This window comes from Staurois parvus, unplaced genomic scaffold, assembly GCF_062004578.1.
Source record: "Staurois parvus isolate SC_StPar_1 unplaced genomic scaffold, SC_StPar_1.0 ptg000854l, whole genome shotgun sequence".
NCBI classification, from domain to species: Eukaryota; Metazoa; Chordata; class Amphibia; order Anura; family Ranidae; genus Staurois; species Staurois parvus.
The window spans coordinates 613,900-631,124 of NW_028318650.1; the positions used below are offsets into that span (position 1 = coordinate 613,900).

Sequence of the window (17,225 nt, forward strand, 5' to 3'; positions counted from 1 at the left end):
CTCACAATTGGGCACAAATTCCCACAGACACCCTCCAAAATCTATGGAAAGCCTTTCCAGAGAAGTGGAGGCTGTTATAACTATGAAGAGGGGCAATCCCATAATATTGCCAATGTTTTCGGGATGTAATGTCTAACAAGTGTGTATACGAGTGATTGTCAAGTGTCCACAAACTGTTGGCTTGTTAATGTATTTCAGGGCAGTCTGATGTTGGACTCACTAATATAAATTATTGGAGGATGTGCTAAGACTCATACAAAATTGTAATAATGATATTTAAAGTGACTCTGTCACTCAATAAATAAATAAATCTGCTAGCAGGTATAAAATATATACAGCTAGTGATGCCACATACATGTATAAGGTTTGTTGCCATTGCTGTGCCCAAAAGCAAGATGGAGCTCAACCCCCTGTCCCACCTCCTAACTGTAAATTTAGAAGCTTTGTCTGTTAAGCAATGCATAGCAATCACACGTAACTGATGATAGATATATATATATATATATATATATATATATATATATACACACACATACATACATACATACATACATATACACACACACACACATATACACATACAGGGCTCAAAATTTCCACTCGCCTGCTTGCATTTGGCGAGTAGAAATATGGTGGGGGCGAGCGTGTCCAGACTGCAGCAGGTGAAATTGAAAGTCAGGGATAATCGGTGCAGCGGTGGGGACAGTTAAAAGCACTCATCTCCCTGTATGGCTTTCAATGAAGCAGCTGAAAGCTACAGAAGAGAGAGGAGGAGAAGCAGCTTCCTTCCTTTTGTCCTCCAGGCATTTCCTCCCCTCCCTTCCTTCATTCCCTCCTTCCCTTTCTTCCTTCCTCCATCCATTCTCCTTCCCTCCTGATCTCTCTCCCTGCCCTCCACCTCTTTCCTATTTTGTCCTCCAGCAATAGCTTTCATGAGTGCAGCCAAAAGAGTTTAGTTTTCTGTGGTAGTAGTTTATTTATTTCAGGTAGTTATATAGCTGGTCCCATGCGGGGATATCTGATGTAAGGAGGACTGTGATGGAGACACCTAATGTAATGAGGGAATCTGATGGGACACCTGATGTAAATGACAACTGATGGGTATTAATTTATTATTTATTCGTTTAACTTTATTCTGTGAAAAACATTTAACAGTGTCTTTTCATGAGTTCATTTATGAGAGCATGTTTGGGGGCGGAATTAGGGGTGGGGCAGGGTAACTAGTGACGAGTAACTCTTAAGCCCTGGATAGTAGCTCAGGACTTGAGATTATGAGCCCTGATTATATATATATATATATATATCTTCCAAAAGGGAGAGGTATACCATTACTTTGAAAGCACCCAAAAATAAACAGAAACATAAAACAAACATACATTCACGTATCAATCCTGGTATAAAAATAAATTTAGATCAAAATCACCATTCAAGCCAAGTGGATGCAATGTATTTAATTTGTGAATCCAGAATAATTCCCCATCACCTCTTCGTTAAAGCTTAGTATATTTCAGCTTCAGTGAGTGTCCCTGTTCAACAATCACTTTATTATGGAAATGTAATGGAGACAATTGGAGGAGAGCTTTCAACACCATAGATTGGCCTTATGACTATTTGGCAAAGCCCTTAGATTTACAAAATGCACCAGCAATTTTCCAGGAGTTTATAAACAACATCTTCCATGACTACTTTGGCACGTTCCTTCTTATATATCTGGATGACATTGTGATTTACAGTACTTCCAATACATGGCTGAACACCAACATCATGTCAAAGCAATCTTGGGCAAACTCCAAGAGCACTCTCTCTATGCTAAATTAGAGAAGTGCATCTTTCCTGCAAGTGAAGTTCTGTTCCCGGAATACATCATTTTAGAAATTTACATTTATTGGCCATGTTTCCTGCCAAGGTCCAGGCTATTTTTCAGTGGCTTCTGCCTAAGGATCCAATGCTTCTTAGAATTCAATTTTTATAGAACGTTTCCCCAAGGCTTCTTCATCCACATAGCACCCATCACTGATCTCATCAAGAAAGTTGCCAATCCAAAGTAATGACAATAAGACGTCATCTAAGCTTTTGAGACCTTGCAAAAAAAGCATTTACTTCCACTTCCACCCCAAGACATCCTGACACTGCCTTAGCCTTTCTGGTAGAGGCCAGTGCCTCAAAAATTGGGGCAGGAGCTGCGTTGTCACAATGTACTAGTAACAATAACTGGCATCCTTGCACATTCTTTTCTTACAAGATTTCTCACTCAGAATGCAACTGGGTGTTGCTGGCTATGAAACGGACAATAGAGGCAAGGTGACATTGGCTGGAAGGGACCCAACATACATTTACTATCTGTAAGGATTACAAAAACCTATAATATATCAAGTTAATCAAATGTTTAATTTCCCAACTTTTGGGTACCCAACTCCTATCTTGATTCTTTACTGAAAAGAGTCAACTCGAACACCATCATCCTTTCTAAAATTAGGGTACTTGGCAATGGTCAAGAGGAGTAAAAGGTAGACTTCAGAAGGATTCAGCATTCTCTTCAATACCTCATCCACTGGAAGGCTTTCCGCCCTGAAGACCATTGTTAGGTATCTGCTTCCTCTGTTTATGCTGCTCATGTGTTAAGGGGTTTCCATGATGTACATCCCCGAAGGCATGCTCCTGTGGGCCAGGGGCCACTCCTCAGGAAGAAGGGTAATGTAAGGAAAGCTGGATTCCTAACTCCTTTGGAACCACCACAAGGAGCCTGAGTTGCCACTCTCTCTTCCCAGACTGACACCCCCCCCTCCCTGCACTGTGATTGGGCAACAGTGGTGCGATTCCGCAGGCAGCATCCCAGTTACTAGGCAGCAGTTAGTTTGCTGCCTCCTTGTGCCTGACTGGCTGTGGCCCAGAGCTTGTGATAGCATCTGTTTCCTAGCTCACACTTGGTCTTATCTCGTCTTGCTTTGGTACTGACCCCTTTCTATTGATAACGGACTTCGACACTTACTCTGATACGGACTGTTCCTCTAAATGCTGCCACCGCTAACTACTACCTGCATACCAGTTTACCCCTTGGAACACCCCAGCCCAGAAAATAGCCTCAGATTATGAACGAACTGTGACTATATTGCTCAAGTCCTGGGGAAATCCAAGGACCTTTGGGCATACTAGCTTAAAACAAAAGGCAGCTGCTAGAGATGAAGCTATGCCATCATCACGCTATTTTCACGAAACAGCATGTAAACCAGATTTCTGGATCTTCTGACTGTTTTGATATGAAGTTTTTTCTACAGTTCACCTCTGCTTTTGTTTTTTGCATCATATGATCAGTTTTAATTGTCCAGGTTTCTAAAGGTTATAAGAAAAATCATAAATGTATGACATCAACCACAGACTTATTGAATCTTACCATGTAGACTGTGCATTCTCTTCCTGAAAAGACACCAGAGTTTCAGCTCCTGGAAGGAAGGTAAAGATATCATGTTATGAGTTTTCAGTCCTGAAAGAGCACAATGTGTCATTTTGAAAAACCCTGACCTAACATGATGATGAAAGGCCTAGGACAGCAACGGGCAAACTACGGCCCGGCGGACCTTTTAATCCGGCCCGCGGAGCGTGGCAAACATTGGCTGTCAGGATGTAGGCGGGGCAGCGTGACGAACTCCTCTCCTCTCACAGTCCGCCCTGAAGACCAGAACGGCGCGGGAACACGGCGAGAGGAACGCGCGGAGCAAAGGTAAGTGAATTGACACAATATGGGGAATGAATTACTATAGGGGGGATGAATTACTATAGGGGTGAATGAATTACTATAGGGGGGATGAATTACTATAGGGGGGATGAATTACTATATGGGGGATTAATTACTATGGGGGGATGAATTACTATATGGGGGATGAATTACTATATGGGGGATGAATTACTATGGGGGATGAATTACTATATGGGGGATGAATTACTATATGGGGGATGAATTACTATGGGGGATGAATTACTATATGGGGGATTAATTACTATGCTTACTATGGGGGAATATTACTATACTTACTATGGATGGCATGGTAGTGGCTGGGCCGGCCAGCAGCTAGTCCGGCCCCCGGGTCCAATATATGAACCCATTGCGGCCCTCAAGTCAAAAAGTTTGCCCACCCCTGGCCTAGGACATGCACAGAGTACTAGTACAATGAACAGGAAATGCGGAGGTTCCCAGCCTGAAAAAGTAGGCTTGAACTATCTTCTGACAGATCAAACAAAAGATAGTAGATGGTAAGGCCGCATGTCCCTTCCTAGGACCATGTGGAACAATGAATAAGGAATGGATCTTCTGGAAAGGGGTGATAGAATTCAAGTATACTCTTACAGCTTGAACCGCATCCAACATATGAAGAATCACTTCTTTTAGGATGGGCAGGACTAGAACATAAGGATGGCAAAACAATCTCCTCATTCAAAGGAAAAGCCAACTCAGCCTTTGTCAAAAAAGAAAAATTGAGGACAACCACTTTCTGAGGAAGAGTCAATAAGGGAATGTCCCAAAGAGATTTAAAAGGCAGTTTCTGAAGGGTAGAAAAGAACCAAATTGAGGTTGCGTGGCATCAACAGTGGTCTAGAAGGGGGAACAACCTGAGGAACACCTTGAAGGATAGTATGAACCAAGGAAGGAGAAGTCAAAGGGGTTTAACATCTTTACCTGTCTGGGTTGCTGAACTTTGGTCAGTGTCAGACTTTTTGTCCACATGGAAATCGAAATCTTTGCTACTGCCTGCAGAATTACCGTAAAAAAGGATAAAATAGAAAAAAGGACAAAATAGTAAATTACATTTGAAAAATATATAGTGCAATGTTGAAGGTGATATACAGTATATTTTATAAGGGAAAAACACTCCGAGTGCATGCGTTTTTGATGTGTCCCAGTGTGTTTTTGTCCCCTCTTGTTTTTATTACCAAAGTTTACTGGTATTTGGTTGTTAGGAGTCGGCACCCACCAGCTTCCTAACAACCATGAGTCCACAAAAGAGTCGGCATTAACAAAAAAAAAAAAAAAGCTTGGGGTCCCCCTAACCAATACCAGGCCATTTGGGTCTGGTATAGATTATGAAGAGAACCCCATACCAAAAAATTACAAAAAAAAGGTGTGCCCCCCCAATCCATACTAGACCCTTATCTGAACATGCAACTCAGCACATCGGGAAAAGGGGAGGAACAAATGAGTTCCTGCCCCCCACAACCATACCAGACCACATGCCCTCAACATGGGGGGGCACTCTTCCCCACAACCCTGGCCCGATGCTTGTGGGGGTGCAGGGGGTAGATTATCAGAATCTGGAATCCCACTTTAACAAGGGGCCCCTGAAATCCCACCCCATGATGTCATAGGGTTTCAGGGGTCAGCATGTGTCATCATAGGGGTGGAGCCTCCTGGCGATGAGATTCCACCCTCATGGCATCACAGGGTGGGGCTTATGAGTTATGTCATGGGGGCGGTGTCACCTGCGGAGGTAATTTGGCAGGTGACAAGCTATGGAAGTGGATGTATTCGGTGAGCTGAGGTTTTTTTTTCTTTGTGAGGGGGCAAGTTATTTTTTTTTGTTTACTAAAGAACCCTGCTAGGGTTGTGGGCAAGAATCCCATGTCCTCATCAACATGTGCACTGCTGGGGGATCCCCCTGGCAAAGTGCCCTGTCATGTCATGTGGCCTGGTATAGTTTGGGGGGGCTCGCTCGTTCCCTCTTTCCTGGCTGTGTGCTCAGATGAGTGTCCGGTATGGATTTTGGGGGGGAACCCACACCATTTGTCTTCATTGGTTGGCATGGGGTCCCCTTCCAAATTAATACCAATCCCAAAGGGCTCCTAACCTTGTCATCTGTAGAAGAAAGTTTAATATGTAATTCCTCATTTGCAGATTGGGATCACACCTACTTTATATTTTGGTTGACATCGCACAACCTAAACAGAATATTTTAAAATTGCTGCTTACATTTTACTTGCTCTTTTTGAAAACTTCAAAACTGATGTTTTCTCCTACTATGCAGTGTTAAGGAGGGAGTTGGAGCTTTAATAATTATCATATTTAACCCTGCTTGTACTGTGCCAGCAGATCTCATTATCAGATGTGATCTAGATTTGAACACAGTCTTTGCTAACAAAGAGTTAAAGATCTAGAAGCATGGCCTCTCCCTCGTAAGTTAATGAGGGTGAACTCAGCTTGTCCCCACTTTTCTGGGGACAGACTCACTTTGAAATGGTTCAAAGTAGCTTGCAATCTGCCCAGAGTCCTGCTCACCTAAGAGGTTAGAGGGTGAAATAAACATTCATTGCTCACAACAATTTTTCTTCTTGCTCCATAGGACTGGAGGACACCTCTAGAACCAGGCTTAATTAAACAATATGCTGAACCCAGTGGAAACCCAACTAACTGCAGTGGAAACCCAAATAACTGGGTACAGCCTAACCAAATTTAGACCAATTGCGCTTGAAATTTGGCCACTACAGTGCTAATGATCGATTATGAGATTTTCTCTGCTGTTTCTGCATTTTTTAAATCATATAGTCAGTCCAAATTGAGAAAAGTATGAATGAAGGCTCTGATGAAGGCATGCATACTAATTCCAGGGCGGTGACTTAAAGAGCAGGTTTAGCTTTACTGCCCCAAAGCATATCAGAGTCATATGGATTGGGGAATGACGGTTTCAGAATCTTCCCACACATGCATTTTGCCTCGTGACAGATTCTCTTTATTGATTTTGGAAATTGTGAACTCACCTGGCTTTGGAGAAGAACTCTCCTCAGTTAGTTTGGAGGTTCCGGCCTCACCTTGAGGGAAACTTGCATGTTTCTTGCTGCCTGGGGGACACATACAGAAAATACCAATTCAGATCATAGCATTCAGTCACCTTGACCGCATTATCTCTTTGCATCAATAATCTATATATTAATGTTCCCTGGCATGAAGCTCTGTGCCCTGGACAGGTTCAAACAAGTTCTGCCCTTTTTTGAGCCAGCAGCCAACACCTTTGCATGGCTGCTGCCTCTTAATCCTGGCTGTGAGTAAAAGCTGGGTCCCCACTGCTGATAGAGAACCATTCAGTTTCTGTTGTTTCGTATTGATGGTAGAAACCTCTGCGTGGGAAGATATTCATGTGTAAACTTTTGCTTTATTTAAATAAAAGTAGGCAGAAAAAGCCCTGAAAACTACCTCTGGAGTGAACTGAACTCACTTTTTGATCCTACCAATGAGCTACATAACCCCAACTTGTCACAAGGGTAATGTCAATGGTACAGTCATGGCTGTGCCACCAATGGGGCCAATTAAGGTGGCTGCCTCAGGTGGCACTTATGGAGGCATGGTGGCAACAATAGATTCCAAATGCAAATACCACACTTAGAATTAACTCCAGACCTTGTATGTGCCTAATTGATGAAGAAATAATGAAGAAGTAGCCCACACCTGGCCATGAAACAGCGTTTGTTTCAATTGTCCAGTTACTTTTGATCCCTTTAAAAAGGGGGGATGGCTACTCTTAAGAGCTGTAATTCCTAAACCCTTCCTCCAATTTGGATGTACATACCCTCAAATTAAACCTGAGTGTGTGCACTTTCAGTCCATATCCATTATATAACTAGAGCTTGAATATGTTTTGGTAAACACCTGAAAAAGCTAAAAATGTGCCTGTGTCCAAATATATATGGACCGAACTGTATATGGTCTCTCACTCCCAACCACCTGGCGATATCCACCATGCAGGTCCTGGGCCCAGAGGTAGGACAGCAGAGCCTGGAAAGCATGGTGAGGGGGTAGCATGGGGGCACACTTCTGAGGGTCAGCAAAAGTGATTGAGTGGTTTTACAAATGCCCCATCGCTTTAATCAAAAAGCTGACAGTTGACTTGTTAGTGAGATAGCTGCTGCCCCAGCTGGGAGGGAAAAAAGTTAACCTGGTTTCACACACTTTTTGCTGATCTCTGCCTCTTTCCCTGTGCTGATAATAAAAGGGAGGGGGACTCTGCCCAGACAGACACAGCCTGCTGCATGGGAAAGAAGACACAGGCAGCCAGTAAGATGTAAAATGTTCATTCAATTTAAAATGGCTTCTCTGTTGTAATGGAATTCAGGATGTCTGTAGGCTGAGTGTATGAAAAGCGCCATTCCTTGCTGAACCTACAGACAAAGATTTGAACTTAACTGGTGTTGTGGATTCGTGAACTTTAACAGGATAAGAGTGACACTCTTACATAGTTAGTCTGGCTGAAAAAAGACAAAAGTCCATCCAGTTCCACCATTAAAAAAAAGTTATAATCCTACACCCACAGTTGATCCAGAGGAAAGCAAAAAAACTTAGCAAAGCACGATCCAATCTGTTCCTGCAGAGGAAAAAAATTCCTTCCTGATCCCCCGAGAGGCAATCTGATATTCCCCGGATAAACTTTCCCTATAAATGTTATATCCAGTTATATTCTGTGTATCCAAGAAAGAATCCAGGACTTTCCTACAGCAATCCACTGAGCTGGCCACAACCAACTCTTGAGGGAGTCTATTCCACATTCTCACAGCTCTCACTGTGAAGAAACCTTTCCGTGTTTGGAGATTAAATCTCTTTTCCTCCAGACGTAAAGATCGCCCCCTTGTCCTCTGTGATGACCTCAGGGGGAATAACTACACCGAGTTCACTATATGAACCACTGATGTATTTATACATGGAGATCATATCCCCCCTTACGTATTATACATGGAGATCATATCCCCCCTTATGTATTATACATGGAGATCACATCCCCCCTTATATATTATACATGGAGATCACATCCCCCCTTATGTATTATACATGGTGATCACATCCCCCCTTATGTATTATACATGGTGATCATATCCCCCCTTATGTATTATACATGGAGATCATATCCCCCCTTATGTATTATACATGGTGATCATATCCCCCCTTATGTATTATACATGGAGATCATATCCCCCTTATGTATTATACATGGAGATCATATCCCCCCTTATGTATTATACATGGAGATCATATCCCCCCTTATGTATTATACATGGAGACCATATCCCCCCCTTATGTATTATACATGGTGATCATATCCCCCCTTATGTATTATACATGGAGATCATATCCCCCTTATGTATTATACATGGAGATCATATCCCCCCTTATGTATTATACATGGAGATCATATCCCCCTTATGTATTATACATGGAGATCATATCCCCCCTTATGTATTATACATGGAGATCATATCCCCCCTTATGTATTATACATGGAGATCATATCCCCCCTTATGTATTATACATGGAGATCATATCCCCCCTTATGTATTATACATGGAGATCATATCTCCCCTTATGTATTATACATGGAGATCATATCCCCCCTTATGTATTATACATGGAGATCCTATCCCCCCTTATGTATTATACATGGAGATCATATCCCCCCTTATGTATTATACATGGAGATCATATCCCCCCTTATGTATTATACATGGAGATCATATCCCCCCTTATGTATTATACATGGAGATCATATCCCCCCTTATGTATTATACATGGAGATCATATCCCCCCTTATGTATTATACATGGAGATCATATCCCCCCTTATGTATTATACATGGAGATCATATCTCCCCTTATGTATTATACATGGAGATCATATCCCCCCTTATGTATTATACATGGAGATCCTATCCCCCCTTATGTATTATACATGGAGATCCTATCCCCCCTTATGTATTATACATGGTGATCATATCCCCCCTTATGTATTATACATGGAGATCATATTCTCCCCTTAATCTCCTTGAGAAAAAATTCAGTTCCTCTAATCTTTCCTCATAGCTGATCTCCTCCATGCCTCGTATCAGTTTAGTTGCCCTTCTCTGTACTTTCTCCAGTTCACCAATGTTCTTTTTGTGAATTGGAGCCCAAAACTGAACTGCATATTCCAGATGAGGTCTTACCAATGACTGTACTGGGGGGGGGGGGTGATATCTCTCTCTTTCTGGAGTCTATACCTCTCCTAATACAAAAGAGCATTTTGCCATTACTAAGCTTGTGATCTACCAGAACCCCCAGATCCTTCTCCATAATTGACCCCCCCAGTTGTACTCCCCCTATTATGTATGATGCACTCTGTTTTCTGATTCAGTTTTTGGGGTGCCTCAACCTCATCAGTGTCATAGGGTACATTTGGACTAATATTTTATGTAACCAATTAGTAGAAAACCATTTGCTACATCTCTTTGAAATTGCTGCACATTATCAACAGTTGCTGCCCTTGTTGAAAAGAAATCTATTTACCACACAATGAGATCCAATTCTCCAAATCTCTTGCCAATTGTGTCACATGGATTTTCTGCAGTATTTTGGCCGTCACACTCAGAGCCTCTTGTTCTCCATAAAGCAGTAAGAGAAGGTCCGATGTGGTGATCCTGTCCGCAGATTTTTTTAGTCTTGGTGGAAAGGGACGTTTGTCTTCTTCATTAAGCAGATTATTTTTAAATTGCATGAAATGATGTTGTTCGAGTTTATCTAGAATATACACTAAAATGACTTCAGGCGTCCTCCAACCTTTTTTAATGGATCACAAAAAAGAAAAGAAAATCATTTTCAACATGTTGGATGTGATTGGACTGCACTTTAACCTCCCTAGCAGTCTGATTATGTCAGTATTTCTGTGCTCAAAGCGGTACATTTTTTTTTGCATGTTAATGTGTTGTTTTTTTTATTGTAGGCCTGTAATTCTTAGGAATAACTCACTGAAATCTGTCCGAACAAGAGTCTAGTAAACATCCCGGGTATGATAAAATTTGAAACACAAAATCATAAATTAAAATTAATAATCATAAAAATAATAATAATACATTTAATTCAATAATATAATCAAACCAAAAACACTGAAATGTGAAATATAGCGCCAAGTTCGCACATCACTGAGCAAAGTCACAAAATCGTTTTCAGTGTCTGATGAGGAATTTCCCCCACGAATCATTATCACTCAATTCTACAAGTGGTTCTGATTTACTATCGCTGTTCTCTAGCCGGTCTAAAACCGCGTCTGACCTAAAGGGACGCTTTTTGGATGCCATGGACGTTTCTCAGTTTCCAGGCAGAAAGAACAGTAAAAATACAGGCAGGGCACCGGACAAAGCACTCGGGACAAAATGTATGTGAAATGGTTTGATACAGGAATGTTATACTATGTGATTTTAGTGTATTTAGTGAATGTCACTTTTACAATTTTCAAATTTCCCGCCAGTTCCGTCCCCCGTACGTCCCGACGTCGCAGGGAACAGAACATGGAAGACACCGGAGGACATTACAGGGGACACTGCAGGAGGGACATCGCGGGAGCGCAGGACAAGGTAAGTGCAGAAGGGATCCCGGAGCAACGCTGCAGTGTATTCCTGAGTGTAGCTCAGGGGGGGGTTACTGCTTGTGGTGCTGAAACTTTACCCCGAGCTACACTCGGGAATACCGCCAGGGGGGTTAAAAAAGAAATTGACAAATATTTGTATAACTGACAAAATTATAAGGAAAAGATTAGGTGCCGCTCAGGAAGGGAGGTGAAGTCCAAACGAGACTGCTGTGAGTGTTGGCAGGGATAGGGAGCTCGTCCTAGCTCCAAGCTGCAGCCATGTCAGAAGGAAAGATCCATAAGCCGCACATCAAAGGCAGACCTATGTGCATGAAGGGAGATGAATGGCAGCCTCAGCCTGGACTCATGCCAGGCCACGCCTCAATGCATTTCACTCCGCCCCTTGGAGCTTAATCATGGGGGGGTTGTGACTCTCTATACAGATTTTTTTGTAGTTCGGTTACATCACAGTTAACACCACGCCTGCTGGAGGTGGAGCCCAGTGGTAGCCAAACCTCACAGCTGCTGGCTGCATCTATACTATGTAATTAGCGGGCGCTACTTATTTACTTGTATACAACATCAAACCGGGGTGGCAGGAGGGGCATGTGCCCCGTGCACCACTTTGAAAAGGGCCCAACCGGCTGAACCCCACAGCTGTTTCCTGGAAAGGACGATGTCTCATTCGATCTTCTTCCCCTGCTGCCCCCCAGGTCCTGATCTCCTCAACATCACAAGTATATGAAACTTTGCTGCAGCTCTAGCACTTGTGATGTGGAGTAGATCAGGCACCAGAGGAGTGGCAGGGGGAGAAGATCATATGAGATTTCCCCTACTCTCCAAATTACAGCTATCAATTAACCTGTAGGTGCTTCAGTAGCACTGTGGTTACATAGTATATATGCAGCTGACAGCTGTGGGGTTCAGCCGGTGGGGCCCTTTTTAAAGCGGTGCGCGGGGCACATGCCCCTCCTGCCACCCCGGTTTGATGTTGTATACAAGTAAATAATAGTTACATAGGCTAAAAAAGGACAGAAGTTCATCTAGTTCAGCCAACAGAAAAAAAATAAACAAAATAAATCAATAGAAAATCTCCATACACAGAATGCTATACCCACACGTGACCCAGAGGAAGGTAATAAAAAACCCAATATAAAGCATGACCCAACTTGTTCCAGCAGGGGTAAAATATTTCTTGCTGATCAAGAAAAAGGCAATTAATTATTTCCTGAATCAACTACCCCGGTATTATTACCTATAAATATCCAGTTATATTTTGTATATAGCACTTCCCGCATAAGGGCCGCTGGATTTGTTTTTGGTCCCCCTAGGCTCTGCGTAGCCAGGCAACACACATTTTTCCACATTTGCACCCTGAAGCAGTAAACAGTCTTTGAGCTTGGTTTTAGGGTTTTTTAAGGGGTTGAACTTGGATGGGATCTAGGGGTATATGGGATGCCCGAGGAACTGTAGAACCTGAGGATAACTCCTTAGCAACTATGTAAAAAAAATGTGGAATAGCAACTGTCTCTTTTTAAGGAGCACTAAAGCCCCTTCAGTGTACCTTCTCAGACCCTGGATGATTCCTCCTCTTCACCTACATGCACCGAGGATAACCCTTTGCAAGGGGGCCCAAGAGCTGTCAATTAAACAGTCCCGGAAGCTAGTTGGGTCTTACACTTGACTGCCTTCTCCCCTTATCTGGCCCAGGGGGTGGAGGAGTATTCATACTGTCTTCTCCTGTTTGCTTGGTGGGAGGGTGGCTGCCTGTAGTACACTGGACTGGCTCTTTCCCTGCTGCACAGGCTGTCCTCCCCAGGATACAATAGGGCAGAAGAGATCTTCCTCTCCAGCATTCTTCCTGTAGGCAGCCTCCCCTCCCTGGGGCCCCCACCCATGCTCCACACTCCAGCTTTCTTCAATCCATCTTCCACCTGACACTGCCCTTGTTGCCCAGGCTCTGTCATATTGAAGGGCTGCCTTGGTCACCATGCCCAGCCTCCTGCTATGAGGTCAGCAAAGGTACCTCAAACATGCAGATCTGGGCCTCCTCCCCTCCTCCACCCTTGCTCCAGAACGTTCTCACGTTTCTAGAAAGGTGGGATGGCTCCAGAAGCCCTGAACTGTAGAACCTCCCAGCCTGTCCTGAAGTAAACATACTACCTCACTCCTAGGCTGACTCACCCCAGGCTGCCACTCAGCCTTTACCTAACAAAAAAATCCTACCTAACTAACCTAGAGGGCGTTACATCTACATATAAGAAAGCATTCAGCTATTTTTTAAAACAATCTACTGAACTGGCCAGAACTAGTTCTTGAGGAATTCTATTTAAATTTTTTTCACAGCTTTTACCGTGAATAAGCCTTTCTGTATTTGGAGGTTAAATCTCTTTTCCTCCAGACGTAAAAATGCCCCTATCTACCCAATATCCATCACTCAGTTTAATATCAATAGTGTGACTTGTTAGTCTGGGAAAAAAAAGTTTACCTTTTATTTTGCTTTAGTTGTCAATCTACTCCATTAGCTTTAAAGGCAGGACAGGCTCCTTGGCACTCTGGCCTGCCTATGAGAAGGATGCTGACACCTGATTCAGCCCAACCTTTTATTAAAATCGGGGACGTCATCCAGCTCAATACATTCTTGTAAGTTCTAGAACTAATCAAATAAGTATCTTGCCGCATACAATAATAACTGGTTTGCAGGGTTCTTAAATGAAAGAGCTGCAAAAACGGCCAGGGCACAACATTCATATCATGCACCTTACCATGGACAAGGGGGTACCACCAGTCGTCCTGTACGGGGCCCCGACCAGCAGGGTGAATCGGATGTGGGCAGGGAGGGTGATCGGCACAGCGGGGAGCAATTACTGGAACCGATCCCCTGTATGGATCTCTCTGCAGCAGCTGAAAACCATCTTCTCCTCTCCCTCCCACTGGGCTTTCAGCTGCTGCAGAGAGAGAGCCATACAGGGGATCGGTTCCAGTAATTGCCCCACCCCACCATCACCCTCCCTGTGCACCATACATTTCCCCCTGCTGCCCAGACCCCCCTGTGTGCCCCCACCCCCTGCAGTACTTCCGGCTTCCCTCCTCTTTTTTCAACTGGCAGCTGAAAGCTCACAATAAGATCCTTGAGGATGTAGAGTGGGGGAAGGGTTCGGTAAGTATGTCACATTTACATTCCCTTTGTTTCCTGAATGAACACATTGAGTGATTGGTACTGAACGCTCGCTGTGTTCATTTATAACTGAAGTTATAAACTGTGGGGGGGTTTTTTTGGGGGGGGGGCTGTCACAATGGCTGTATGGCACCTCATGGTTTGTGACCGCAGCCCTGCACCCTACCGGAAACTTTATTGACTCACCGGTGTCAAACCCTAAACCTGACTGTCCAAAACTAAAAAGTAAATTGGCTGGAATTTCAGGATAACCTCACACAGTATGAAAAAGTCTTCGCTTTAGAACAGAACTCACCGCATAGATTTAGGTCTTCTTGCAGCTCCTCTGCAAATCTCATCAGACCGACCAATTTGAGCACCTGAACCGTCACATCCAGAGCTGTGAAATCTCCATAATAAGCTAGAAGTCTGTCACTTATATACATACTGTCTGCGTTTGCGGTATGCCCCAATTGGACAGCAGCTCTGTCATCATAGACAAAACCGGAGAGTTCCTTCTTAAAACGTCTGAATTCATCCAACAACAAATATTCTAGAGAATAGAGTAGGAGGTCTTTGGGAGTCCATTTTGACAGATCCAAAGATATAGAGGAAGATCCTGCAAAGAAAAAAAAAGAAACTCATAATCATGAATATTTGTATGGATCAAATAGGTTACTCTAAAAATGATGCCAGTTAGAGAACGGGAAGGGTTGGGGACATAATATGCATAATATAGATTGTAAGCTCCGAGGATCAGGGCCCTCCTAACCATTTTGTATTGTTGCTGTATTGTCTCCCTTTATTGTGTAAAGCGCTGAGCAAACTGTTGGCACCATAAATCCTGTATAATAATAATAATATATAAATCCTGTATAATAATAATAATAATAATAATATATAAATCCTGGATAATAATAATAATATATAAATCCTGTATAATAATAATATATAAATCCTGTATAATAATAATAATAAATATATATAAATCCTGTATAATAATAATAATATATAAATCCTGTATAATATATATAAATCCTGTATAATAATAATAATAATATATAATGTTGTTTCGTCTTGTATTTTGGTTTAAGCTGTGTCTATGGCCTGATTGATGCTGTGTGTGCATTTCTTTATATTTTCCTGTAACATGTTGTCACTTCTAAATAAACTTTTATGGAATAAAAAAAAAAATATATATATAAATCCTGTATAATAATAATAATAATATATAAATCCTGAATAATATATATAAATCCTGTATAATAATAATAATATATAAATCCTGAATAATATATATAAATCCTGTATAATAATAATAATAATAATAATATATAAATCCTGTATAATATATATAAATCCTGTATAATAACAACATATAAATCCTGTATAATATTAACATAAATCCTGTACAATAATATATAAATCCTGTATAATATATATAAATCCTGTATAATAATAACATATAAATCCTGTATAATAATAACATAAATCCTGTACAATAATATATAAATCCTGTATAATATATATAAATCCTGTATAATAATAACATATAAATCCTGTATAATAATAATAATATATAAATCCTGTATAATAATAATATATAAATCCTGTATAATATATATAAATCCTGTATAATAATAATATATAAATCCTGTATAATAAATATATAAATCCTGTATAATAATAATATATAAATCCTGTATAATAAATATATAAATCCTGTATAATAATAATAATAATAATATATAAATCCTGTATAATATATATAAATCCTGTATAATAATAATAATATCAAAAATTATATTATTGTACAACAGTAAAGCGCTAAAAAACACAAATGCGTGATATAAATGAGAAACAAAATAATTATTCAAATATTGCAGAAGAAATCCAGAATAGGCAAAAAAAATCACCCATTATTACACCCCCCCCCCCCCCCTACACAAAACACTAAACAATGAATAGAGTTTTGAAAATCCTTAATCCTTCAATCCATAATTGAATTTTCATGATCTCATCTCTGTAATTTAAAAGATAGCAGCATCTGCACTGCCAAGGAGGAAGTGTAACAGCAGGTATTACATCATATCCTCTCTCTCTGCAATAAAAAGGAAACTACAGTTCCCATCACCCACAGGGAACTGTAGTGAATGTGGGAGGGTACACTCAGTGGCACATTCAGGTTTTGTGCTTCCCTAGGCAACACAAAAATCGTCTGCCCCCATGGACACTGACCAACACAATCCCCCCTTCCCCCTCCCGCAGAGAGAGCCTGTCATTGACCAACACCCCTGTGGAGAGGCTTCCACTACCCCCCCCCCCCCCCCGGCAATAGAGATACACTCATCTTCACAGCTCCGGGCATCAGGCTCTATAAACACCATCAAGCAGCCTCTCTCGGATCCTACCTGGTTCAAATGGTGCGCATGTCCCTTCTGTCATCCCTTCTTCTGGGGGATGAAAATGCCACCCTAGGCAAGTGCCTTGTTTGCCTTGTGGTAAATACACCCCTGGGTACACTAGGCTTGTACATGTTGAATGTGTCTGAGGTCCTGGTCCGCCCACCGCTGGAAATGGGGCTGAATGACATCACTGCTTCCTGGAGAAAGGGATGTGCCAGGACCAGTGGCTGGGGGGAATAGGAGACATAGCAGCCACCAGTCTTACAAACAGGAAACCAAAGAGAAATAACGGTCTGATTTGAAAATTAATAGGCTA

General features: G+C 41.9%; 1 protein-coding gene across 1 annotated transcript in view; it reads right to left on the minus strand.

The window, feature by feature from the left end:
* Positions 1 to 17,225, minus strand: part of LOC149443516 (uncharacterized) — an 84,611-nt gene that overhangs the window by 30,184 nt on the left and 37,202 nt on the right. The window contains exons 8-12 of the mRNA XM_089655597.1: positions 14,821 to 15,123; positions 10,291 to 10,560; positions 6,745 to 6,825; positions 4,673 to 4,744; positions 3,392 to 3,440 (exon numbers count right to left, since the gene is read on the minus strand). Coding sequence (XP_089511723.1) covers positions 3,392 to 3,440; positions 4,673 to 4,744; positions 6,745 to 6,825; positions 10,291 to 10,560; positions 14,821 to 15,123 — 775 coding nt within the window. The remainder of the gene's footprint in view (positions 1 to 3,391; positions 3,441 to 4,672; positions 4,745 to 6,744; positions 6,826 to 10,290; positions 10,561 to 14,820; positions 15,124 to 17,225) is intronic.